We start from the raw sequence: 27,965 nt of genomic DNA on the forward strand, positions 1-27,965 counted from the left end.
CGGGGTAGGGCGGGGACCAGCAGCCGCAGAGGCGTCCTGCGCGGCGGCGACGACGACGTTGCTCAGTCTTTGGGGTGGGCTCAGTGGTGCAGGCCGGGCTGCGCGAAGGGCTCGGCGGTCAGCGGCGGCGGCGGCAGTTGGGAGGCCGCAGCGTCATGGGGGAGCGTTAGACAGGCTGCGGCGGGCGAGGCGAGGGGCGGCAGCGGTCATCCGGTCCGCGGCGACCTCGGCGGGGCCTGGGGGGTGGGAAGGCCTGGGGCGGGGGTCGTCCCTGGTTGCACGGGGCCGCGGGGCGGGGCTCGCCGGCCGTCGGGGTGCAGGAGGCCTGGGCCGCTGAGAGGAGGAGGCGCCGCCGGCCGCCGGGCCCTGCCGCCGGGCCGCTTGACGACGACGCTCCCGCGGGGGCCCCGCCTGAGGAGGACGCGGCGGCGGCGGCGGCGAGGCCGCGGGAGGCCGCGGAGGATGGAGGAGCGGAAGGAGGAGGGCGAGGCCGAGATCCAGGAGCACGGGCCCGAGCACTGGTTCTCCAAGTGGGAGCGGCAGTGCCTGGCCGAGGCCGAGCAGGACGAGCAGCTGCCCCCCGAGCTGCAGGAGGAGGCAGCGGCCGCCGCGCAGCCCGAACACAAGCAGCAGAAGCTGTGGCACCTCTTCCAGAACTCGGCCACCGCCGTGGCCCAGCTCTACAAAGGTGAGGCCGCCGCCGCCATCTTGGTGCCGCTTGGCCGCCCCCGCCCGGGCCCGGCCCTGTCGGCTCGGCTGCCGCTTCGGGGGGCCGCTACGGCGGCGGCCCCGGGGGTCCCGTCCGGTGGCGCCGCGGCTCTGCCGCCCCCTCCCCGCAAGATGGCGCCGTGGGAGGGAGGCCCGGGGTTGGGGGGGCAGGCCAGGGCCGGCGTAGGGGGAGCCCCGCTTTGCGGTCGTCCGAGGGTCCCCGCTCTCCGGGCCCGGCCGCCCGGTGTTCCCCTCGGCCGGGAGAGGGGAGGGGAGGAGCCCCCGTCACAAAATGGCGAAGGGAGACGGCGGGGCGGCCCCATTGTGCCCTGAGCCGGCCTCGGGGCGGGGACTGCGAAGGGGGCGCCTCCCTGCGCCGCGACTTGTCCCTGATCTGTGCCCCTGAGGCCTGCGGCATCCCCTTCTCCCCGCCGCGACCCCCCTGCCCCCCGGTCCTCACTGGGTTTGGGATCCCGAAACCCTTGAACAAAATGGCGAAACCTAATATGGCCGTTCCGGAGTGATTGACGCCCAAATAACATTCTTGTTCTGTTTCTTTTTCTATGTGTGTTTCTTTTTTCTTTTCTTTTTTTTTTTTTTGGCTTGCTTTTCAGACCGAGTGTGTCAGCAACCAGGACTTTCTCTCTGGGTCCCCTTCCAAAACGCAGCCACCGCCGTCACCAACCTCTACAAAGGTAAAGATAACCTTGCTGCATTGCCGATTCAGGGAAGGGCCGCTTGCGTCAGGGTGTCTCCCCTGCGTTCCAAGTGTGTTTTCTGCTCCCCAGCCCAGCTGCTAACCTTGAATACCTTGCAACTTGAGAATCCCGGCGGTGCTCTAGCTAGATCCACCGGAGGCAATTTTGATACCCCCCTGGGACAGATGGCAACGCCTGGGGACGTTTTTGGTTGTCTTCTCCTAGAGGGGGCTGTTGTTGGCACCCAGTGGATAGAGGCTGCTGAAGGTCCTGCAGTGCCCAAGATAACACCCCCGGCCCCCTCAGCGAGGAATTATCCTGTCTCTAAAGTCAGTAGTGCTCAGGTTGAGAAGCCTTGAGCTGGGAGACACTGAGCCTTGCTTCCCACTGGAAAAGACGTTGAGGGAAGAAAAGAGTTGGTGTTTTTTGTGCTACAGTCGGAGGTGGGACGAACTGTATGGAAAAAATTCTTGAGTTAGGCGTTTGAGAGCGTGGCAGTGTATGTAGTTTTGAAGTGCTTGAAAGCTTGCTAATCGGTCATCTGCGTGCATGTTAACGTGCTGCTCTTTTCTAGCATTTCATGAAGTGTTTTCTGTCAAAACGATCCTATGTCTGATTATTATGAGTTGCTGGCAGGAATTTTGTTGAGGGTTTTGAGTTGATTTGTGTTTTATGGTGGTTCGTTTCTGGAGTTAATCCACCACCCTTTGTGATGACATGAAGATATGTAAGTAAACGTTCTTGCCCATTGTGCTTTCTTGGTAACGGTGGGTTTAGATTTTGTGCCTTACTGATTTTGAAGATTGAGAAATTTGGGGTTGATTTTTTTTTTTTTTTTTTGGCAAGGTTTTTATGGAAAAAGGATTATGACTTTGTTAATCTTAAGAAAAACATAGTTAAATGCTTTCAAACTTTTAAGAGTTGCTCGGAACAGTAATGGAATTTTGTGCATTTCAAAAATACCGGTATAGGTGGAAACGGGCTATGAAGCTGCTGCGTGACTCTCAGATTTTAATTCTTGCGTAAGAATGTGCAAATGGCCGCTGCATCTTGTAGGAAAAATATTTCTTATTGTGAGATTTCTTGAGTAGACTACAGTTTTTTGGGACAGTAATTTGAGAACTGGTAACAAAGTGGTGAAAAGGAACGCTAACTTTAGGGAATGAGGAACTATACTACTACTAGTCCAGCCTTACTGTAAAAAGGGAACAACATGGTTAAATAGTGCCTCAGTGGTTGGCTTTGATTTTGTATAGCTGTTTCTTAAATTGTGACTGAGTAAATTGCTTCAACATCTGTAGTGCTTGACGGTCTTGAACATTTTGGAATGGCTCTTGGTTTTGTCCAAAAAGGGAATTTTGAAATAATACTTAATTTAAAAAAAGGTTGGAGTGTAATTTACATACGGTAAAATCACCGTTTTAGAATGTATACTTCGGTTTTTTTTTTTTTTTTTTTAACAAGTAGAATATATATATCACCCCCACTCCAGCCCCTGGCAGTCACTGATTTGATTACTGTTTTTTCTTCTCCATCATGTCCTAAATAGAACCGTGCAGTCCTTGTAGCCTATTGTGTCTGGCTTGTTCTGCTTACTATGGTAAGATTCACCCATCGAGTTCGCATTGCAGGTGTGCATAGTTCAGTGCCTTTTAATTGGCGAGTATTGCTCTGTGGTGTGGCAGTACCATGATTCTTTTGCTCTTGTTGGTATTGCTTTGTTCTTGAAGGGGAAGGCAACACATTTTTAGTGTTTTTATGTGCCAGGTTCTCAGCCTAGGCCATATAAAATGTGAGTGTCCTCTGGCTTTGGTGCTGTTGGGTGCTTGTAGAATGTGTCCTTTTAGGACTAAGCTAGCAGTTTTCTTTAGTGCTAACTTTTCGTGTAAGAAGATAGATTCAGCATTTGAACTCTGAAATAATCCTTAATTTGATTGCTTCATTTTAAAATGTTTACAATTTGCTAGTTTTCCTGCTCAGAAAACTTAATGAGGAACATTTATTTTTAGAAAACATCGTATATGATTCTTGAATTATTGTAAATGCTAGATTGTCAGTCTGAACTAGTTTTATTTTGTACCTTGTTCCTGTACAATGAAAACACATCCTTTGCCTAATAGAAATGGTAAGTTGTGTCTTGTGGAATTTGATAGTATAATAACGTTTTCTTATTTGATTCAAGGAGTGTGTGGGTAATACTCTGGATAGTCTCACTTTTTCTTCTTTTCAGGGTGTGGTCTTTGGAGAACAGGCACACAGCTGTAGGAATAATTGGTTGCCTTAAATAGAACCAATAAAATTAGCAAGGTAGTGTCACAAGTGCATACAGCAGTAAGTAGTACTAAATTTAAATGATATTGGTTATAGTTCTGATTAAATATTTAAATATAATTTAAGGGGGGAAAATTTGGTGGATACTTCTAAGTGGGCAGCAGGCAGCATTCCTGTATTTTGTATAATTAAGCACTTAATCTGACAAGGTAAAAATGGGTTATTTTACAGCCTGGGGACAATTTGGCACTCCTACCAGCTTCTTGATAACTACCAAGAAGTTCATTAGGTTTTTATCTCAATCCTGACCTTCTTAATGAAGGTCAGGATTGAGAGAAATACCCAGCAGATGGCCCCTTTTAGTTGTCAGTGGGCTTTTGAGAAGTTGAAAATTCAGTTAATTGGTTTTGTTGGAATGTGGCTAGAAGGATTTGGAAGATGATGTAAATGTGAGTTGAACTTGTCCCTTCAGCAAGGAGAGAATTCAATAAAATGGAGTGCATGGTTTCTTCTGCTGTAGATAGCAGGGTCAGACTTTTCTTCCCCTTTTTGATAAAGGAAGCCAAAATCCTGATTGCTGGTTTTTAATTTGATAAATGTAAAGAGGATGGTGTTTCTTCAATATTCAGTAGTATTCTTAGATCAATATGTTTTGTGATACCTGAAACTAAAGAAAAGGAGTAAAAAATCATTTTAATCTAGCTAGGGTTGATGTTTACCTGGGACATACTTGGCCAAGTGTGCCTGTGTTTGCTCCTTACATTGGAGATCCCACTTTCCAGCAACCTGTGTGAGCCCGTGTTTGATTGTGCCCCATAGAGCCATTTCTCTAATTGTTCTTTATCAGCTTTTCACGCTTTTCATGTTTTTCTTCCTTGATGCTTGTTTTCTTTGTCTCCACATTTTGAAACTGCATTTGTAGCATTAGTTGCATGCAGTCCTGGATATTGCTGAAAGATGTTTCTGGTTATCTTGAACAGCATTTCCCTGAGCATCTGCAGCCTAGCAGTGCTTGCAGAGGGCTAGTGTCATTGTGAGTTGGAGTCTACTGCCACGTTGCCTGAGTTCAAATCTTGACTCTGTTACTTCTTACCTTTATGGTCCTGGAGGCAATGAAGCCAGGTGTTACTTCACCGTTGTGCTCCTTGACTTAAATAGGGATAACTACCACAGGTTCTAGTACAAGCTCTTAGCTTTGTGCCTGGCATAGTAAGTGTTCTGGCATTCATTGTGTTGGTCAAGTTTTAAGTATTTTTTGGATTTTTCTCAATGTGGGCAGGGCTTAAAACGAAGGGAAGTAATAATAGTATATTTTCTTTTCTTTTTTCCTTGTGTTGGAATAAACTTGTTGCTCTTTTTTCCCTAAATGGAGTAAATGTAAGTAGAATTGACAGGAAAAATAGTCTGATGCCCTTAAGTCCTGATTTTTGATACGTCTTGATGCCAAGCCCTCTTTATATGTCTCACTTCATAGTGGCCATTTTGGACTCGTGAACTAAAGGAGAACTGAACATAATTGTAAATGTGTGGACCAAGTGGCAGGTGACTTAGAAACAAATGGCCAGAAATCATATTTTACCTGGAGACTGGTGGAGCTGGTTTGTGACTCACTTGGCTGCAAAAAATTATTACTGAGTTTGAGACTTTGTTCAAAATACCTTAGTGTGGATTATAGTGAGAAACCCTGAGCATTATACTTTTCATACCTGTAATCCCAGCACTTTGGGAGGCTGAGGCAGGAGGATTGCTTGGGGGAATGTAGTGAGATCCCGTGTCTTAAAACCTTTTTTTTAATTTAAATATAATTTAAGGGGGGAAAATTTTTAATTTAAAAAAATTTTTAGCTTTGTCAGAAGCAGTAGCCTCAGTTATTCATAATAGTGTTTGTAGATTGTAGATTTTTATAGAAGACTGCTTTTTTTGTGTGTAGCTCTTATTTTTTTCCCTTTTTTTTTTGAGACAAAGTCTCACTCTTGTCCCCCAGATTGGAGTGCAATGGCGTGATCTCGGCTCACTGCAACCTCTGCCTCCCGGGTTCAAGCGATTCTCCTGCCTCAGCCTCCCGAATAACTGGGATTACAGGTGCCTGCCACCACACCAGGCTAATTTTTCTGTTTTTTTTTTTTTTTTTTTGAGACAGAGTCCCGCTCTTTTGCCCAGGCAGAAGTGCAGTGGCACGATCTCTGTGCACTGCAAGCTCCGCCTCCCAGGTTCATGCCATTCTTCTGCCTCAGCCTCCCAAGTAGCTGGGACTACAGGCGCCCGCCGCCACGCCCTTTTTTTTGTATTTTTAGTAGAGATGTTAGCCAGGATGTGTTAGCCAGGATGGTCATGATCTCCTACCTCGATATCCACCCGCCTTGGCCTCCCAAAGTGCTGGGATTTCAGGCGTGAGCCACCACGCCTGGCCTAATTTTTGTATTTTTAGTAGAGATGAGGTTTCACCGTGTTGGGATAGGCTGGTCTTGAACTCCTGACCTCAGGTGATCCGCCCGCCTTGGCCTCCCAAAATGCTGGGATTACGGGCATGAGCCACCGCGCCTGGTTCCTTTTCTTTTCTTTTCTTTTCTTTTCTTTTCTTTTTTGGAGACAGGGTCTCATTCTGTCACCCAGGTGGGAGTGCAGTTGTGCTGTCTCGGCTCACTGCAACCTCCACCTTCCGGGGTCAAGTGATCCTCCCACCTCAGCCACTGAGTAGCTGGAACCACAGGCACCCACCACCATGCCCAGCTAAGTTTTTGTAGTAGACATGAGGTTTTGCCATATTGCCCAGGCTGGTCTCCTGAGCTCAGGCGATCCACCTGTCTCAGCTTCCCAAAGTGCTGGGATTACAGCTGTGAGCCACCATACCCAGCCTGTGCGTACTTTTTCTGTGAAAGGATAGGTTGGTTGCAAGTATCAGAAAACACAAGGTGGGCTGGCTTTGGCTGTATGGACAAGTACTGGATCCTCTGACTTAAAAGGCCACAGCAGGATTGACTTCACTGAGTGGCCCAGGCTCCCCTGCTCTGTTCTCCCCGTGTGTGCACGAGCATACTTTGTCATCAGGCTGGCTTCATTATGTTGGCAGAATGGCTTGTGGCTCACGTCTTAGGGCCACTCAGTGAAGCTTAGAAGAGCCTAAAAATGACTTCTGTCATCTCTCGGCCATAAGGGGTCACTTGCTTACCCACAACCATTAATAGGGGTACATAGGGTTATGCAGATGAGTTGAGGGCTAAGCCACAACCCCTTAAGCAAATGTAGAGGGAGTTTCTCTCAGAACATGGTTGCTATCTAAACAAAAACTTGGAGTGCTTTTAGGAAGGGGAGGACAGGGATTGGATGCCAGGCAGGCAACAAACAGTGGTTATTAAGATTCTCCCCCTGGGCTGGGTGCGGTGGCTCACACCTGTAATCCCAGCACTTTGGGAGGCCAAAGTGGGCAGATCATCCGAGGTCGGGGGTTCAGGACCAGCCTGACCCACATGGAGAAACCCCATCTCTACTAAAAATACAAAATTAGCCGGGCGTGGTGGCTCATGCCTGTAATCCTGGCTACTTGTTAGGCTGAGGCAGAAGAAACGCTTGAACCCGGGAGGCAGAGTTTGTGGTGAGCCGAGATCGTGCCATTGCACTCCAGCCTGGGTGACGAGCGAAACTACATCACAAAATAAAATAAAATAAAAATTCTCCCCGTTTTGTGTACTAGGTGAAGATTAGGTAAATACTTAAGTAACTAGGAGGTATGCTTACTTTTGGATAACACTTCCTTAGGGAATACGATTGGAGAGTGTTTTATTTTGGCTGTCCCTTAGATTGTTACATTCCTGAAGAAACATTACGTTGTCTTTACTGGTTGGAGTGCCATGGCTCATACCTGTAGTCCCAGCACTTGAGGCTGAGGGGAGAGGATCTCTTGAGGCTAGGAGTTTGAGATCAGCCTGGGCAACATAGTGAGAACCTGCCTCTACCCTTTCCCCCCAAAAAGAATAAAATACTTCTCTGTGTGGTGGACTGACTAGTGCAAATCTAATTCTTAGGTTGAAATCTTACGTAGTCAATAGTATTTCTTCAGAAGTGTTGTTTTGGTGTAGCATTGTGCTCTTATGATTTGTAGATTGTGATTGAGAGATGGCTTTTCATTTGAGGAAGAGATAGGTCATAGAAGGAACTCTGTCACTGAACTTTGGACACAAGGCCCTTTGAACTTCAGTTCCTTGTTATAAACTTGCGATACCTGCTGTAATTCACATGAAGTTCTGTGTGTATCAAAAAGCTGTAAGTAGTGTAATCTAATAAATTTTATGCAGTTATGTAAGAAAGTTATGCGTTTGGTCTTCAGAATCAATATAATTATTTGCCCTCTGCCCCCACCCCAGCCCATTGTGGTGGGAGTATTTGTCTTCTAAAATCTGTTGGATTCAGTTTCACATGCTTGTATAAAAACATTTAAAAAAGAAAAAGGAAATATGGGATATCCACTATGACTGTTGTGTGAATCAGTTCGTTTTCTTTTGAGATGGAGTCTTGCTCTGTCACCTAGCCTGGAGTGCTGTGGTACAGTCTTGGCTCACTGCAACCTCTGCCTCGCAGGCTCAAGTGATTCTTCTGCCTCAGCCTCCCAACTAGCTGGGATTACAGGTGCCTGCCACTATGCCTGGCTAATTTTTATATTTTGAGTAGAGATGAGGTTTTACCATGTTGGCCATACTGATCTCAAACTCCTGGCCTCAAGTGATCCACCCACCTCAACCTCCCAAAAGTGCTGGGATTATGTGTATGAGCCACCAAGCTACGCCTGCCCAGTTCCTTTTTTAAATAAGGAAATGAACGTGTTGTGGTTAAAGGTTAGATTGACATTTCAGTGCCCTTGGAGTTTGCCTAACCTTCAAGTTTGTGGCTCTTTTCCACAGTGACTTCGGTTTCGGTAAAATAGTGTTGGACACAAGACTGGCCACGGTTTCTGTGCTCTGTTTTTCTGGGATAGGTACCCGAAAGCCCACGCTTCTAGAACTGGGGTGTGCTGAAAGCAGTGTTTGGCTGAGAGTCGTCAAGAGGCCGTGTGTGTGTGTGTGTGTGTGTGTGTGTGTGATTATCCACTGGACAGTAGTTTGTCCTGGGATTACGTTAAAATGTAGTCATGCCTAACATTCTCCAGTAAGCATGCAGGTCTCCTAATTAGCCCAAGGTATGAGAAAGATTTTTTTTCAATCAGGTAACTATTTAAAAAGAACTCTTATTTTAAATACTTCACCATGTACATGGGACTTTATATTTTGGGAGATAACTGAGGTTGGGTTTGAGTGGTAAGACAATTGGACTTAGTTTTCAGAATATAGTGTTAACAGTATAAAACTACATTATGCTCCGGTGGTGCAAAAACATACCTAAAACCTTAAATGTTATATCTGCTTTTCTCTTCTAGGACCTTCTAGTCTGTAAGGGTAGTGTTTGCAAAATGCTTGACTTTTAGTGTACTCACAGTCGGTTCTGATGTTGAGACTTGGTCATCTCAGAATTTTTGAGGTGAAATAGTTGTCAGTTGCATAATTTTTTTAAAGCGGTTCACAACTTGTTACATAACTGTCTTATATCTAAGCCAGGCTACTAGTGATTATTGAGTTTTCCCAGTGTTCAAATCTGTGGTGAAACCATTAGTCCCTTGCAGATCTGACTGTTGGACCTCTTGTGTCTTCAATCAAAACAAACCAAAACTTGGCCAAGCTCTTCCCAGGATAGTGTTTTTTTTTTTTTTTTTTTTTTTAAAAACCACCTCATGTGGCCCCTTCCCTTTGGCCCTTGAATTTTGTATCAGGTTTAGCTTCTCTTTTTTTGCTGTTTGGTTTGGCAGGTGTATGTTTACATGCCTACTTCATTTTTCTTTCTTCTTTTTTTTTTTTTTTTTGAGAGTCTTGTTCTTTCACCCAGGCTGGAGTGAAGTGGCACACTCTCGGCTCACTGCCACCTCCGCCTTCCGGGTTCCAGTGATTCTCCTGCCTCAGCATCCAGAATAGCTGGGATTACAGGTGCCTGCCACCATGCCTGGCTACTTTTTGTATTTTTAGTAGAGATGGGGTTTTGCCATCTTAGCCAGGCTGGTCTCGAACTCCTGACTTCAGGTGATCCACTTGCCTTGGCCTCCCAAAGTGCTAGGATTACAGGCATGAGCCACCACGCCCGGTCATCTTTCTTTGCACTCTCCAAGCCTGCTTCAGACTTGTTATCCCTTTTACTATACTTCAGACATTTTTCCTCTGTTTCTCCAGGTCTGGGCTTACCTCGTAACATTTGGCTTTTGAAGAATAAAATTTCCTTGTTCTCTTCAGAAACAGAAACTTCTTCATTTATAAGCTTGATTAAAAGCAGTTCTTCTAGGTAGGATAGGTTTAAAAACGTGATTGCTTCTAGGTTAACACATTTTACATTTATCCTTTATGTGGTCTGATAAGTTTTAGTTGCTCAATGACTTGATTTCTCTTAATGCCTCCAGCTCTTTCAGAATCATTTAAGTTTTAGGTACAGCATTACAAAGTCATCTTCAGGTTTGTCCACCCCTTTAGGGTTGGCTTATCTAAATCTTTTCCTAAAGAGATGGGAAAGTGGTGATCATCTCTAATGCTATTTATATTCAAAATGGTGGAGTCCTTGCTTTGTTTATGAAGAAGTGAGAAATCAAGATTATTGATTCACATTATACCAGTAGTGAGACACTGGAGAAGTTACTTCACTTTTGAGCTGCTTTTTATGTTTGTAAAATTAGAATAATCCACCTTCTCAAAGTTGTGATGGAGAAGATATGAATGCACTCTATAGCATATCAGGTTTCCAAATTGATGTCGAATTCTAGTCCTGGTCCTTTTTATTTTGAAGTCTTTTTTCTTTTTGACGTCCCAGGTCCTACTTTGATTATTTTTTTAAGAGAAAAGATCTGTGGACAATATCCTTGTTTTTCTTTCTTCAGCAATAAAGACTGTCATCTGCCAAAGAGTCAGCCTTATTATAAAGTTCTGGTTGTTCTGCTGCCCTCTTGACATTTTCTTAAATAGTGCAAATTCAGCTTCAGATCCTCTGTGATGTCTGGATGATTTTTTTTTCCTGGAACACAGCTTTACATTGTTTGACGATTGCCCATCCTTTCAGAGTCTACTGTAGACATAGCGGACAAGAAATTAAAGCCGCCGGGTGCAGTGGCTCACGCCTGTAATCCCAGCACTTTGGGAGGCCGAGGCGGGCGGTCAATGAGGTCAGGAGTTCAAGACCAGCCTGACCAACATGGTGAAGCCCGGTCTCTACTAAAAATACAAAAATTAGCCAGGTGTGGAGTCATGCGCCTGTAATCCCAGCTATTCAGGAGGCTGAGGCAGGAGAACCCGGGAGGCGGAGGTTGCAGTGAGCCAAGATCGAGCCACTGCACTACAGCCTGGGCAACAGACTCCGTCTCAAAAAATAAAATAAAATAAAATGAAATAATCAAAGCCGGGAAAAGTAATAGAGAAATGTACACAGTGTTGTTGCTTTTACAAAAAGTTCAAGGATAAAGTAAAGATGTTGGTTAACGCTGTTAAAGACATACTGGTGATTTTCTGCTGGCACAACAGCTCAATTAAAAATAAATTGCAGTGACTTAAATTTTCAAATACTTTTTTCAACTAGATGAAACCACTGAAAGGTAGGGGTCATTTTACCAAAACCCAGGTGGAATATACACAAAGAATCAAGTCTGGGAGATCTATTGGGAATGGTTGAGTTACAGGAAGCTGTTGGGAACTTGAAGGAGAATGAGAATATACCCAGGGAAATAAATAAAGCTTTTTGTTTCCACCATGCTATTTGGTTTTAGTGTTGAGCCGTCAATCAGAATTAATTTTTCCTTCTAAAATGTTTGTCTCTGTCTTCAGCTTGTTCCTGAATCTTGGTGCTGAATCTGTCAGTAGGAGTGCATTTCCACAATGACGTGGTAAATGCAGATGAGCGTGGCCTGAGGCATGTGCAATACTTAGACATCTGTTGAATGATGTGATGCAAGTTATTTTAGGTAGTTCCATTACAGATAACTAATCTGTTTCTGTTAAAAAAATTTTTTTAACAAGACAAGCTCCAGGACTGTGTTAAGTCAACACTGAATTTAGACCATTAAGATTAAATTTTATATATAACATTTTCATTGTGACTGTAATCATTTCAGTTTATATTACTGATACAGAGGCCACATCATGGTATTCACTTTGGTTAGCTTGTAAAATGGTTTTCTTTAGGAGGGAATACAGTTTGACTCTAATGATCATGATACATGTTTTCTTTTTCTTTATTTCTAACAGAAAGCGTGGATACCCATCAACGAAGTTTTGATATTGGAATTCAGATTGGCTATCAGCGACGCAATAAGGATGTGTTGGCTTGGGTTAAAAAACGCAGAAGAACTATTCGTAGAGAAGATTTGATCAGCTTCCTGTGTGGAAAAGTTCCTCCACCACGAAACTCTAGAGCTCCCCCAAGACTGACTGTAGTGTCCCCTAACCGAGCTACTTCAACGGAAACTAGCTCATCTGTAGAGACTGATTTGCAACCCTTCCGGGAAGCCATAGCTCTGCATGGTAAAGCCGTTTAAACATATTTCTTTGGAAAAATGGTTAAGAGGGTGCCTGTGGACCCATTTTTCACTTTTAGGTTTAGGTCCAGATATGCTGTTTTTTGTCTATTAAAGTAAACAGCTTGCTCTAGAAATGTTTAATAGAATGTAAGCTAAACCTTATATGGGCGATTTCTGTCAGATAACCCATCCCAGAAAATGTTTTTAGAAAGTTAGTTTGAGCTTATTGGTGTTAAAATTACATATCTTTCTGCAGTGTTGATTAGAATTTATCGCTTTACACTTATGTGTTGTACATGTTTTTCTCCTCTTCTGAAGTCAAAGAGGAAGTTCTTGTGTCTTAAGAATTCTGTTATATTTCTAATGGTCCATGACAGGCACGTAAGGTGGGAGATAGTTGGGTTAGTTCTCATGGGACCTGGGACCTCCCTTGATACCTTTCTTACTTGAAGTGTCTGCTATAGATGGTGGGAGAGGATGGATGTAAGACTCGACCTTCTGCCTATCGTCCCTCAGGTTCCTTGCGCTTTAAGAGGCGGGCCCAGCAGAGTGCAGCCAGTGGACAGGTGGATCGCTATCTCCCCAGACCAGACCTGTCATAAGAAGGCACTCTTGGCTAGGGGATTTTAGTATTGCTGGAGAAACCCAGGGAATGTAGTCAGTGATAAGTCTGTTGTTGCTTGTTGCTCTCTAATACAGACTTGCAAATAGAGCCGGGAGAGTTAACCTGTGTGACAGCATTTAATACTGCTTAAGGAAAGAAAGCAACAGAATAATAAGACTTGCTTGAAACCATAGTGAAAACATGGTCCACGCAGATGGCTAAGCAGGTAGAAGTAATTACGTCATGAATTCTTTTTTTTTTTTTTTTTTTGGAGATGGAGTTTCGCTCTTGTGGCCCGGGCTGGAGTGCAGTGTTGTGATACTGGTTCACTGCAACCTCCGCCTCCGGGTTCAAGCAATTCTCCTGCCTCAGCCTCCTGAGTAGTTGGGATTACAGGCATGCACCACCACGCCTGGCTAATTTTTTAGAGACAGAGTTTCACCATGTTGGTCAGGCTGGTCTCGAACTCCCAACCTCAGGTGATCCATGCCACCTCGACCTCCCAAAATGCTGGGATTACAGGCGTGAGCCACTGCGCCTGGCCATGAGTCTTGTTGACAGTTAACATTTTTGGGCCATAGTACAAGTCATCTAAAACAAAGTAACCTGGTAAGGTACTAAGAAATAGTGGGATGTAGAGAAACTTTATTGAAGTTGAATCATTGAAACTTTAATACCTGTAGAGATTTTGTTCTCTCCGGCAAACTGTAGTTCTTTCCTGAAACCCCAATGTTGTTTTTTCTGTGATAGTATTTAGGACAATTAAAAACAAAAACATGAATTGCAGGAAAGTTCAGGTTGTATGGATGCAGTACTTAAGACTGCACACTGTTCCTGATAGAGTGGAGTAGTTAGGCTGTCAGAACTTTGGAAGCTCGGGCAAAAATGGGATTGATCTGTTGATACTGAATTAGAGAGTTTCACATCTTTCCCCCTAAAGTTTGGGAAAACAGTTAACTAGAGGTGTACATAGTTTGTTAGATTAATTTTAGTGCATGGTAATATTTGATGCAGTTGTCTCTTAAGTATTGTGATTTTCTTCCTTTATTAAGAGGGTTGTGGCTCATTCCATGCTTCTCTTAAGGTATCTTTTTTACTCTATTGTACTGTTACATTTTAGAAGAGAGTTTTAAGAAACATAAAAACCACACTTGTTATCTTAAGGTAGCAGTAGTGTACATAGTAGTAAAAAGGGTAAGCCAGCCCCCTCTGCCCTCAAAAAACTGTATCCTCCAACTCCCATGTATTTTCTTATATTGCAAGTGTTCCATCTGTGATTTATTGTTTTCCTGAACTTTGGGAGTTTTAAGTAATGATACAGTTGAAGGGACTGTTTATAATTTTCACATGTTTAAGTTGTGAGGATTTAAAACTTAAATATAAGGTTTTGTGTAGGAAAAAATGATCTTTACCTCTAGTAAATTTCTTATGTAGCACTAATCCAGTACAGATTGGAGACTGCATTCTTACTCTTAGGGTTCATACCTTTAATTCATAGGTTAAAACAGTGTTGTGGTGAAGTAATAGGGCCCCTTGAAAGACTGTACAGAAACATAAATTATACTGAGTTGTGCTCTACTGGTTTGTGAGAACATCAGTGTATTAAGGAGAATGGTAGTTTAATTTGAATATTTAAAGTAATTTGAATGGTTCTGGTACTAGGGCCATTGTTAACTACTAATGCTGATTAGTGACTTTAACTGGGTGTCCTTATTATCTGATTTGTTTGAAGTGAACACTGTTACGGTGCTCTTTTAAGATGTACTTGGAAACACCATAGTTAGGGTAAATACAGTGCCAGAATTTAGTCTTGCATATTATTTGCGTAGCCAAATTCATGAAGTAAAAGGCCAAATTGAAGTTTTTGGAGTTTTGCATTGAGGGTGGGTCTAAATTCATGTGTTTGGAGAGCAAAAGGACATGGGAAAAGAATTGGTGTATTGAGGCAGGCTTGAGTTTATAATCAAAGCAAACTCAACGTTCCTCTTCATGTCCTATGTGTTTAAGAGAGGACAGTTTTCCCTCAGTTTTTTTTCCCCTTCCTTACCCCTATCCCCATGAAATACAGCCCAACCAAACAAACATGTTCTTAATTTAAAGGAATATGGCAGACTTGATGCCTGCTGAATATTTCATGTAGATAGAGTGTGACAATGAATGAGATCCCAAGTCATTACCCTTGTAAGCCTCGGAACCCAGTTTAGTGGGAGAGACTAATGTAAACAACTTTAATCAAAAGTTTATCAATTGGCCAGGTGCGGTGGCTCACGCCTATAATGACTGCACTTTGGGAGGCCAGGGTGGGTGGATCACTTGAGGTCAGGAGTTTGAGACCACCCTGGCCAACATGGTGAAACTTTCTATTTAAAGAAAAAAAAGGTATATCAATTTATGGTTATCAAACAGGTTTGTTTTTTTTTTTTTTTGAGACTGAATCTTGCTCTGTAGCCCAGGCTGAAGTGCAGTGGCGTAATCTCGGCTCACTGCGACTTCTGCCTCCTGGGTTCAAGTGATTCTCATGCCTCAGTCTCCCGAGTAGCTGGGATTACAGGCGCCTGTCACCACGCCCAGCCAATTTTTGTATTTGTAGTAGAGACAGGGGTTTCACCATGTTGGCCAGGCTGGTCTCGAACTCCTGACCTCAGGTGATCTGCCTCAGCCTCACTGCTTGCCCCTAAGTGCTAGGATTGCAGGTGTGAGCCACTGCACCGGCCTCAAATAGTTTTTATCAAAGCTACTTCAATTAGTGGCTAGCAGGGCTTAAAGACCAATGCAGTGCTTTATTTTGACACTTGTCTGCAACATTTTGCTTTTTTTCCTGTGTCCTATGGGATAAACATGCATGTACTAAATAGATTTTCTGTCTTGCTTTGTTATCCTGTCTTAAAATAACATAAATTTCCCAAGAGTTAAATTAATACTAATAACTGATAACTCGTTTTTATGTAAACAGCATACTTGAGACCAGAAATCTTCTGGACTGCTTTATGGATCTCTGCCTGCCCTTCTCATTGGTCCTCTGTTCATCCCATCTCTTCTAGAGCTGCTCCTTACCTTGGCTTCTCTTCTGCCACATTGGCCTGCCTGAACTGTCCTCAGGCCCCATCACTGCCCTAGATTACGTTCCCCACCTCTTCACTTCCAAATCTGGGCCTCTCGTTTAGATCTTCTCTCCTGACTGCCAGACGGCATGTCCCACTGTCCTCTGGTGTACATCTTCAAAGTGCACGGGCATTTGTCTCAGATGAAGTTTCAGGTTGGACTCAAAATTCTTCTGCCCCAACAGCAGAATGACTCATTGAGCCATTCAGCACATTCTCTATATGGCAGATTCGGTGCTGTCTCTGGAAATACATCAATATACTGCGATTCTTTTTTCTGTTGAGGCAAACATAGATTTGGACAATTTCTATTCAGGTCATGAATGTGGTATGTGGAAGATATTCTGAGAGCAGAAAGGGATGTTTTACAGCACAGCCAGCTGTGTGGCGCTCATGGCAGGCCCTCTGGAGGAGGTGAGCCTGGGCTCTTGGCCTAATGTTTCAGCTCTCACTTCCTTCTGAGCTGTTGTTGCCAGTCCATCTTTCATGAGACCATTGGAATGATCTTTCTGGTCTTGTCACTTCATGGTTTGAAGTTTCCCTGGGGCCTACACAGTGAAGTCCAAATTCAGCATGGTGTATTACAAGACCCTTATGATCCAGTGTTAACCAGGGGTTAGGTATCCTAGCCATACTGTTAATCTCTTGAATACCTCTGTGCTGTTTGATGAGTCCAGCCCCTACGTGTTCATACCTCACTTCTGTGACACCCTTCCTTCAGGTCTCCCAATCTCTGTAGCCTCCCTGAACTATGCATTTGCTCTGCTGCTTGATTTGTTTCTGTGACTGTCCCATTCCCCTCGGCACATATGATAGCATGGACCTTGTCTTGGTCCTTTTTTTTTTTTTTTTTTTTTTTTTTGGCTTTAACAGAACATAGCAAAGAACTTGACATAGATGTATTCTGAGTTTACCACTGGAGTTACCACAGAGGTCTGCTAAGTGAATACAACACAGTGGGGACCCAGAACCTCTAGAAAGGGTTGAGAATTACAGTCCCCAGATAGCTACAATCAGGAAATAATGTAACCTGTTTGCCTAGGGTGCTACATACAACTGAGACTTCCATGGGACCTTAGGGTGATAACCATTAAACCTACTCTTTCAGTGTTTGTTTACTTTGTAAAAGCATCACACTAAGGAGGTTGTCATTTAATCCTCATACCTACCCTGGGTTATTAACACTGTTGATGAAGAAGGGTTTACTTGGCTAAGATAGGGAGCAGTTTAGTAAGTGGTAGAATAGATACTCCAGTCCTGTCTCCAAAATGCATATTTTTTTGAATTTAAAAAATTTTTAGTTTTCAATATATTTCTTATTTTTGACTTTTTATTTTCTGTAGAGTTGGAGTTTCACCATGTTGTCCAGTCTGGTCTCGATCTCATGGGTGCAGGCCATCCCCCAACCTCAACCTCCCAAAGTGTTGGGAATACTGGCATGAGCCTCGGTGCCTGGCCTCAAAATGCACACCCTTAACTGCTATACCCTTACGTTTTTAGATGTGGGATTTTTGTCTACCACGTCATCCCCAATAAGACCTAGGGCTTAGGTGTTGAGGTGGGAAAGATCTTTAGGCTTTTCTTCTCAAAATTAATCAGAAACTATGTGAATTTTATATCTCTTTCTGAGGTTTTCCCTATAAGCAAATCTGGATTAGTAGACTTAAAGGTGAATAAACAACTGTATCCCTGGTTCACTGGTTAGGAAGAGTACGTAGTCTTTGTGTATAGGCTATTTTCCTTGGTAACCTTGGGCAACGTGCTCCACCTCTGCAAGCCAGTCTCCTTTGTGAAAGGTGATATAAGATAATACATTAAATGAGAACCCAGGCAGGTTACCTACCCTACCATGACACTGGAAGTATTTTTTGCCTTGAGGAAAGGAGAATTCTGGTTTGTTCTGGGTCCTGTGGGTTCCCTCTTTTCCCCTGGGCAATTTTACTATAAAAATAGACCAAGGATCTCAAGGCCCAGTGGCTTTTGCCTCCTGGGATACTTTTTTGCCTCCCTGTTTAGTAAAGGTCACATTTTAAATTGCAGCTGACACGCTGGAGGGGGTCAGATCATTTAGAACTTTGACTTCTTAAATATTTCTTGCTAAGATCTTGAGCTTGTCTGAGGTTGTGACCGACTAGTGAAGTTGGTTACATTGTCTTTCTCCTCACTGGAGGGAGAGATTTGGAGTTGCCCTGTCCAACCCAGTGCTATCTCTGGAAAGGGTTGGATCGAAATCTGGGCTCCCATCATTCTGAGCTGTCATCATGGGGGTTAGGTGAAAAGGGTCCCGAGTAAGAAGATGGCGTCGGTCCTAGGGTGGGGAGCCAGATGCCAAGTCAGACTTCACTCAGTAGCTTTATGCAAAGCCCCACTCTCACTCGTAGCATCTCATAGGTGGTCTCTGCAAGTTGCTGACCCTGATTCAGACTGTTCCATAAAAATCAGACACTTGGTTTAGTTCCCAAACTGATTTTGATGACGTTCTTGACTGCAGGGCTTGGAGGTAACCCCACTGGGTCTGAGTTGTCCCTCTGTAAAGTTACACATCATTTCAGACTCCAAGGTCTTTAGCATGCAGGGTCTGGTGTCATAATAGGCACTGATGGGAACCATTACTATCATTGGCTTTTGGCTTTACTCTTCCCAGTTGTGAGTTCCTTTCCTGTTTAAAACAAGTTTCAAAGACGGGGACTTGGGCAAGCCCAGGCAGTCTAGCCTTTAATATAAAAATTTCAAAACAAAGGAAAAAAACTTTGTAAATTTTTTTAAGCAGTGCTTTGTGAGTTACAAGACAGCAGCAGCTCCTCAGTGTTGATTGCCGAGGCCTTTTTGGTTTGAAAACTCTGCTTTCTTTGTGGATTTGGTGTTAGGAGTTCTTATTGTTATTCTGCAACCTTTACTATTGTCCTTTATTTACTGAACACAGTGAATGCCAAGCACTCTGTTTATTAGAAGCTAAGAGTAGGGGCAGGTGATTAAAGAAACAAAAATGCTAATAATCTCCTCAAGGAGTTTCTGGCCTAATAGATTATAGTAGACAGTGTGAAGTATCTAAACGCAGGGAATCAGATTGAGGCACAGTGTCATCTCTTTGAGAATTAATAGGCTGCATTTCTGGGTTCCTCCCCCCCGCCTTTTTTTTTTTGCCCAACAGAGTCTTTCTGTGGACTGCATGGAACTTCTTATTCTCTTAAATCATTAAGTTGCTTGATAATATTCTTGGATTTGGAGAAACTGGGTGTAGGGCTCTATGAAAAAATCATTCAAAATCAGGTTTAGGGGTATAAGGTTGGATAGGATGTTTTACAAAGAAGAATGTAAGGCAGATAACTAATTTGTCACACCCAAAGTATAAAACTGCTACCTTTTCCCTAGAAAAGGAAAGCTCATTTTAGGCAGCCTAAACCAATAAGATTTTCTTTCTCCTCCAAGTGCAGATTTTTGTACCCTTTGTTTGTCAAAACATTCTTTGGCCCTACACATGCCAGAGTGATAAGGAAGTTACCACATTTTTTTGAGAACAAATCACTCCTGATAAAATTTCTTAGACAATTGATCATTTTAAGAATAAATTTAATTGTGTTTGGCTGTGTCTTGCCCCTTTCGTGTCACTCTTCTACCTCTTCCATCACTATAGCTAAATATTTAGAAGTATGTCTTGACAGCAGCACGAATGTTTTGGTTAAGTATTTTAAAACTGATGGATGGTATGGCCGGGCGCAGTGGCTCACGCCTGTAATCCCAACACTTTGGGAGACTGAGGTGGGTGGATCACCTGAGGTCAGGAGTTCGAGACCAGCCTGACCAACATGGAGAAACCCCGTCTCTACTAAAAATACAAAAATTAGCCAGGCGTGGTGGCACATGCCTGTAATCCCAGCTACTCAGCAGGCTGAGGCAGGAGAATTGCCTGAACCTGGGAGGCAGAGGTTGCAGTGAGCCGAGATCGCGCCATTGCACTCTAGCCTGGGCAGCAAGAGCAAAATTCAGTCTCAAAAAAACAAAACAAAACAACCTGATGATATAGTACGAAAGAAACATCTTGCAGTTTTCTGTTGTAGAGAATTAATTAGAACCAACCTGTTGGATTATACCATTCACCTTTCAGAATCCTTCCTTCTCTCTGGAAACCCACACTCCTCCCAGCAGTGTGTGGAACACAGTTGATTCTTAAGGAATGCTTGTTGAATGTTGCAGTCTGCATCTTCTTGAAATAACAGAACTGTTGATAGCTGTTTAAAAGTAAAATGTGTCTAAAAAACTTTTGGAAATTAGATGTAAGAGATTAATGCACCAAAGTAATCTCTTAATTACTTAAAATGAATTATTTCAAAGAATCTTCTTTAATTGAATTTTCTGTGAAGTCTGAAATTTGTAAATTATGCCCCTTTGTTCAAACCAACCCCTGAAAAGAACAGTTAAGGCAATTAAGATACCATTAAAATTTTCAATAAAAAGTTGGCATTTTCTGTGTATTAAGATAAGATGTTAGCTGCTGAAGTTTGTGGAGGGTAGGACATAAAGCTTCCAGCATCAGTAGTGCAAAATTGTGTTGAACCCGCAGTAACATTTTTGTTGAACATTTTTTTCATTGCAGTGGAAAGGGCCATGTAGCATGCCTCAAAGACAGGTTACTCAGCCTGGTGCTTGTTTAAGCAGTTTTGGTATTCATTCAAGTTTAATTTTCTCACTGATTTTATGATTAATTTCTTGGAAAATTTGAAAGTTTTCAATAAGTAAATGAGTATCTTGTTATCCCACTATATAGAGATTAACTGCAGTTCAATGTTTGGTGCATTTTCTTTTAGTCTTTTTTTCAATGTATAAATATTAAAATTATTTCATAGTTGAGATCATACTGCATATATGATACTGTATCTTGCTTTTTTCATTTTAACGTCGTGAGCAATTTTCCCATGACATTAAAAACTGTCTTTGAAAAATGGAAAGCATTTGGGGCTGTCAGCATAACTGAAAATGTTTTCTTGGTGTGACACATGTATCTTTGTAATTGGTTTGATTTAGTGTGCTTTATTTCAATAAAAATTCAGTATTATAATTTACAGATTGGGGTGGGGAGTGGTATCTACTTCAAATTACCAAAATCTTCCTAGTAGAATTCCTTTTTAAATGTTTGAACTCCCCTGATACATCTTAAACACGACATTGACACTGCAAGTGCTTGGATGTCCTGGCACCTCAGAACACAACTTTGTGCAAAAGGAGTGCTGTGCATCTGAATAGTGCAATTCATTTCCAATGCAAGAATGCCAGTTTCTTAGGGCCCCTGGTCAGGATATTACCCACTTTGTTTAAGTTGTGATTTCAAATCCCATTTTCTATGGGAGATAACACTGGTGGAACAGATCTGCAGAGGGCCCTGCACCTGCGCTGGTGGATCAACGGTGTCTTCTCACCTCCCAGGGCTAGCTGCCTTACCTTCCCTCATGTGGTTTAAGTGGCTGGGAAGCAGATAGACAGTGTAGATGAAGTCCTGGGCCACTGGCTGCTGGACTGAGGCAGTGAGATGACTGGACTGGCATTTGTTGTTTCTCTGCCTGTATGTGACCTCTAACTATGTGCCTGGAAACTGAATTACATGTAATTAATGCTGCAAACAGGATTTTCTTACTGCCTAAGCATGAACTTGGTGTGAAAATAATAGTTAATAATTTACCATGTAACTTGGATTCTTATAACCTGGACTGTAAATTTGTTTTAGCTCCAGTGGGAGTTTTCCTTTTCAAAGTGTGATGAAACCATCCTCATCTTTTCCACCCCTGGACTAATCATTTAAAATGGATACAGAAACTTTAAAACTGCTGAGTTTATCTTGTGTTAAGCAATTAAGACTTCTCTGTCTAATCATGCTACTTGTTCTGCTTTTGTCAATTGATACTCCCGTAGCCCTTTTGAAAAAGTATGTTTTTGGTAGAAATTAAGTTGTATGCCCTCAGGACGTACAACTTGGTTTTGTTTTTGTTTTTTTGTTTTTTGTTTTTTTTTAGTTCTGAAGCATGTTTAGATTTTTCTGTACTTGTATAGGTCTGATTATGTGGCTTAGCTAAGGTTTCCTAAAGCATCTTCTAGTAGCTGTCATTGGTTTGTAAAATAAAATTTGGGCTGTCAAAATGCACCTTTTTTGGTTGTTAATCTTAATTATTTTTGACCTTTGTGAAAAGTCTTTTTGGGGAAGATTAGGTAGGCAAACGTTGAAAATATTTTCACTGCTATGAGAGTTAGTCATAGATCATATTGCACATTACAGTTATCAAGCTAAACACCCAGGTCATACACCCAGTAGAAAAAGTTGATTTCCCAGAAACTGCTGGAATTTTCAGATTGACCGAATTGATGTTTAACACATCTTCTTTTTCATGAAGAATGGCAATTGAAACAATAAGGAACATTTACTTGAAATCTCTAGTCCACTTCTGATACAGTGTTTTGAGCCTTCCATATTTGTTGTTAGGTATTAAACATGCTGCCATGGGACTCCTATGTTAACAACGGCATTGGGGTGGGGTTTGTTGAATTCTTTTTGTCATTTGAAATGACAAAGGGGATCTTGATTTTAATTATCGAAATAGCCCAGTTTATTGCTGAATGTGCCCATATTTTGCCATTATACCATTTGGATTATGAAACAAATATGAAAGGTTATCTTTGAAGAACGTGGGCACCTTGTAATACGTTACAGGCTGAGACACTAGGATATAAGAAGGCATGGCTCTCCCCTCAAGTTTAGTCTTGCTGTAGAACTTTAAAAAAAGCTAACAATGGGGATAATTGAGTTTTAAACTTGATGGCAGTGATTTAAGTGAAGAGAACCACCTGAGTTTATTTCCTGGTGTTGGAGAGGTGAATAAACATCAACAGCTGAGCCTTGGATTTCAGTGGATTTCGACATGAGGGGGTAGGACTTTGAGGTATTATTCTTTTTCAGAATTCAGTGAATGTTATGTGCCAGGCACTGTGTTAAGGTCATTAGATGGAGATGAAAAGATATTTTCTATAGGAAGAGGTGGTTGGTTGTACCATGCTATACAAAAATAGCTCAAGATGTTTTTTGTGGTTGGTTTTGTTTTTTGAAAATAAGCTTGTGCCGGTTGAGGAAGAGGAAGTGAAGTTCCTTTTTGATGGTGTTGAGTTTGAGATGTCCAGTAGGCAGTTAGAAATCTGGGAAGGCCCTTGAGCTCATTAGTCCAGTTTTGGGTAACGTGTGGGTAAGGTAGGGGTTGAGGATATCACCCAGGGTGACACCAGCCTTTCAGGAACAGAAGGGAACCCCCCCACCAAGGCGACTGAGGAGGGAGCGGAGAGTTTCAATTTCAAGGAGGAGGAAAGAGGAGCCAGTAGGAGAACCAGGAAAGGAGCCTCAGAAGAGAGTGCTGGGAAATAGATGGGCTCACTCAGGGAGTGACAGACATTTGCAAATGTTGAAAGAGATAGTTGCAGGCCTCACTATTTCAGAGAGCTGCAAATTGCATATGTTGGTAGTGGGGATTCGGTCTAAGGGTGAAGTGAAGAGGGCAGGAAGGGAAGGGAGAGAAACTGTTCAAAGAGATGAGGCCTAAGAGGCAGGCTGACCCTAGGACCAACCTGCAGCCACCTTTTTTTTGCTAAAATACTCTAGGCTTGGAAAAGGATCAGAATAACTGAATAGGAATATAGATTACACTTGAGTGGGAGTCCCAGCTCTTGTTTACTACCTGTTGACCTTGGGTGAATTACTTTTAAACTTGGATTTTCGTCTGCAGAATGGAGATGATATAGGTATCATAGGAAGTAATTGACATAGTACCTGATGCAGGAAGTACTCTCACGTTAATTTATTTTTTAATAGGTGCTAGCCTTGGAAAGGTTGAGCGGCTAAAGAGGGACAGTTTGATTTTCTCTGACCACCAGCGGGAAGGGAGGATGCGTCTTCTGCAGGGAGAGCAGCCAGGGGATTGGTTGGATTAGTGCAGAAAGGAATGGGGGGGCATCTAGAGTTCGGAGTTGAGCACCTCAGAAGGGAGGTGTGGCCTGGAGGACATTGTCAGCATGTGCGATGATAGTGAGAGGCCATGGTTTTGAGAACATTCACAGAATATTTGGTGGAGAAAAACATCAAGGGGAATGATTTGATGTGATAGGAGGCAGAGACTCTTTTTTTCAACTTAAAGTTCAAATTTAAACTACATATTTATGGAATTCATGATTAGAAAGAATTGGGCCCGTGTCAAATGAAACCTCTAAGCTTACTTGAAAATGTAAGATGTAAGTCCTATTATTTGAAAATTGATTATACTAAATTGTGTTATAAATTTAGTCAAGCAATAACAGATCCCTAGGTGAGGCGAGAATAGTGGAAGGGGAAATTCCTAAGGCAGATCACTGCCAATGACGGTAGGTTTTTAAAAATGCAACTGTGCTTCATGTTTCCTGGCCTGACTCGTACTTTCACAGGTTTATCCTGAACATTATAGGAGTGGAATGTAAGTTTGGCTCCTTAACTGTGTAAGAGTTTAAGGAAAGGAATGAGTATCCATGAGTGCTGGGTATATTCTAGATTCAGTAAAGTAACTTTCTTTTGCTTTTGAGGTGGAGTTTTGCTCTTGTCACCCAGGCTGGAGTGCAGTCTCGCTTCATTGCAACCACCACCTCCCGGGTTCAAGCGATTCTCCTTCTCAGCTTCCAGAGTAGCTGGGATTACAGGGACCTGCCACCACGCCCGGCTCATTTTTGTATTAGTAGAGATGGGGTTTCACCATGTTGGTCAGGCTGGTCATGAACTCCCGACCTCAAACGATCTGCCCGCCTCGGCCCCCCAAAGTGCTGGGATTACAGGTGTGAGCCACCACGCCCAGCCCTGGATTCAGTAACTCTTAATGTTGAAAACAAAGGAGCAGGATTCTTCACAACCTCTCCCCTGCCGCCTCCTCTGAAGGATTAGAGAGGATCATGATTGAGGCTGTCCTGAAGGATATCTACCAAATACATTCCAGACCTTAGGGTGATCACATAACCCGATTTGTCCAGGGCAGACTGACTTTGTACCTGGTGTCCCAGTAGAAATTTTAACAGTTACTCTTTTCGGGCTCAACAGTAATACTGTTTTGGATGATAAATTATGTGATCACCTTATCTAGAGGGGATGTTGGAACAAGCCCACCCAGGCCTGGAAATGATTTCTGGCTCTCCTGAATACTTCACACACATACACACTCATCAGAGGGGTCTGTTGGAATGGTAACTTTGGGTAACCAAAAATGTCTTGTCTTTAAAGCAAATGCTCCTGTCCTTATCTGTAAATTGTGTGCAGTACCTACCTCATAGATGGGAGAATTTCATGAGATAGTTGTACACCTAGCATGGTGGTTGACACATAGTAACTTTTAGTAATCGGTAGTTACCAATATTGTAGATATTGGTAGTATTACCAATAAGATATATGTCAAGACCACATGGTATGTTTTTCCAGAATAAAAGTTAATTGCTTGCCAGTAATCCCTTATAAAGAAAATAGGCAGACATGCTTTGACATTGTGACAACATGGAAAGTAAGTGGGTTGCTTTCAAAAGGGTTAAATAATTGAGCAACTCTAAAACCTTTTTTCTTCTTCCTAGGTCTTAGTGGTGCAATGGCTAGTATAAGCGTGCGTTCGAGTACCCCAGGCTCTCCTACACATGTAAGCAGTGGATCGAATGCTAGTCGAAGGAGAAATGGACTCCATGATGTCGATTTGAACACTTTCATATCAGAAGAAATGGCACTCCACTTGGACAATGGTGGAACTAGAAAGCGTACCTCAGCCCAGTGTGGCGATGTCATTACAGACTCACCAACCCATAAACGCAACAGAATGATCTAAACTGCAAACATTTCACACCCACCATGCTGCTTGAAAGCCACTTGATCCTCAACATATACTATAATTGCAAAGGAAACATGAGGCCATCTTCCCTTGTTCACTGTTTAAGACAAGTGAATTCTATAGTGGTTGCCATAAAAGGAAGTTGTAGGTATTTATAGTAGATGCCTCTTGTAATTATGGCTTTCTTAAAACTATAATCCTAGCAGAGGACATCAGATACTGTGTAGTCGTTAGCAAGATCATCATAGGCAAACATATATCCGTTCCAAGGCTAAAAGTGACCTTAACTGTATTTATTCTCAAAGGGAAAGGAAAAATCAGATGTTTATTTGGTTATAGAATGCTTTTTTTTGGGGGGGGGGGGGGTCCATTTCCTGCTGTGTTGAGTATTTTGCTTCAACAGTATTGCCAGGTTCCTAAAATTGTCTAAAAACATGATTTGGCTTCCATTTTTGCAGTTGCACTGTACTGTGCACCTGGTTTCTATATAGTAACAGTGTGCAATTCTAATTATTGGACTGTGCCCTGTTTTTAGTTTTCAAAGCAGTTTCTAATTCTGGTGATTGTGTGATGTAAAGAGGTGCTATGATGGTCATGCAATTAATACTTAATATTGAATCAATGCACAGAGCTTTATTGGATTCACTTTGTGTGTGTTAGTGCTCTAAAGTAGCAATATTAATATTAAACTGCCCCCAGATTAACCCTGTAGGCCTAAAGTACTCAGTTTTAAGACAAACACTACTTCCCATGCGGGGTACTTTCCTTATGGTAAATGTAAACATGTAGACTGCATTCGAGGTGACCTAAAGTAGAGAGGTCATGAACTTTGAGAATGGGCTTCCTTTTTGGTTCAGTATTAGAGGGAGAGGGAGATGGATGGTGGGGTAGGTTTTCTAGTCTATCATTTTACATTTTTCATGGAGGCCCTGCTTAGTGCAGTTTCCATTGGAGTGGGTAGAAGATGATAAAGCTCTCTTTTATCTACTAATAATGTGATTGCAACTTAAAATAGCAAAACCCAACTCTCCCTGTTCCTCCAATCCCTCTCCTAAAAAGTTCAGTTTGGAATCTCATTCTGGAAAAGATGGAATCGCATGGAGATTCTCTAGCTGTTAGGTAGACCTAAATAAAAGTTCTCAGTAGATTCCTCTTTTGAGTAAATATAAGACCTCTTGTAGCTACAATGTTTTAGAGCATGTTTCATCTTCATTTTTAATATCCTGAACTGAATGATAGTGTTTTTTTAGATGAAGAACTGATGTCAGCCTGCCAGGTACTGTAATTTATTCTATCATATTATATTATATATCAAGTAGGACAGTGAAAAATGTTTCCTTGCAAACTTGTAGTCCAGTATCAGTTACTTCTATTTTTATCCTTAAAAGACCATTGCAAATCAGTGTAAGAGTTTTTCCAGTAATTACTCACAGCACTTTGTTAAAGTTTGCAATTTCTTCAGCCATTTAATAATATCTTTCTGTGAAGAAACTTTGCTGAGTTAACCATAAATATTCATTCATTGACTGGGTGGGATGTGAATGGAATGTTAGAAATGTGTGAATTGAAGTTCTTGTATTCATTATAGATGTAGCCCTTATTTAAAAAAGTGAATTCCATACTAAAACTAGGAATGAAAGTGAGATATTTCTAAATTTCTGCATAAGTGGATCATTTTTTGTTGACTATAATAGCAGGAAGAATTATAGCAATCTGTCATTTTACCTGAAACAGACAAGCCTATGTATTATGAATACTTTCAAGCTTCCCTTTGGAATATACAAGACATGCATTTGGAGTTACCTTTGTTTTTCTATCGTTGTAAATTTAGATTCTGGAATTGGGGTTTGGTGGTGCAATGTGTTGCTTACAAGTGGCCAGAGCTCCTATTCCTAGAAGGATTTTGAGTTGGAGGAACACATATTTAATTCCCCTTTATGCCTTGGTTCTCGTTCCTCCTTCCAAGTTGGATAACAATTTTTTGGTTGTTTAAGTTGGTGCTCTGAAGCTTAATCTCAGTACCCTTTACTCTGAATTGTCAAATTTTGATAAAACTTGTGCCATTTTTCTTTGGTAAAAGAAAGCAGGTCTTAATGTCTGCCAGAACACAATTTATATGCCTTATTGGCTTCATTAAACTTTTACAAAACTTTA

General features: G+C 42.3%; 1 protein-coding gene across 1 annotated transcript; it reads left to right on the top strand.

Annotated features, from left to right (window-relative positions):
• Positions 1-40: 40 nt before the first annotated feature.
• On the top strand, positions 41-27,965 carry HAPSTR1 (HUWE1 associated protein modifying stress responses). The gene is made up of 4 exons (XM_007985335.3): positions 41-688; positions 1,323-1,403; positions 11,978-12,253; positions 25,564-27,965. Exons 1-4 carry the CDS (start codon positions 463-465, stop codon positions 25,806-25,808), a joined length of 828 nt encoding a protein of 275 aa, XP_007983526.1. The 5' UTR covers positions 41-462; the 3' UTR covers positions 25,809-27,965.

This window comes from Chlorocebus sabaeus, unplaced genomic scaffold (assembly GCF_047675955.1).
Source record: "Chlorocebus sabaeus isolate Y175 unplaced genomic scaffold, mChlSab1.0.hap1 unalloc_scaffold_444, whole genome shotgun sequence".
Taxonomy (NCBI): Eukaryota; Metazoa; Chordata; class Mammalia; order Primates; family Cercopithecidae; genus Chlorocebus; species Chlorocebus sabaeus.

Coding starts and splice junctions, on each gene's coding strand:
- HAPSTR1 (XM_007985335.3), top strand. CDS start 463: ATGGAGGAGCGGAAGGAGGAGGGCGAGGCCGAGATCCAGGAGCACGGG. Junction 689..1,322: donor CGTGGCCCAGCTCTACAAAG/GTGAGGCCGCCG, acceptor CTTGCTTTTCAG/ACCGAGTGTGTCAGCAACCA. Junction 12,254..25,563: donor GGAAGCCATAGCTCTGCATG/GTAAAGCCGTTT, acceptor TCTTCTTCCTAG/GTCTTAGTGGTGCAATGGCT.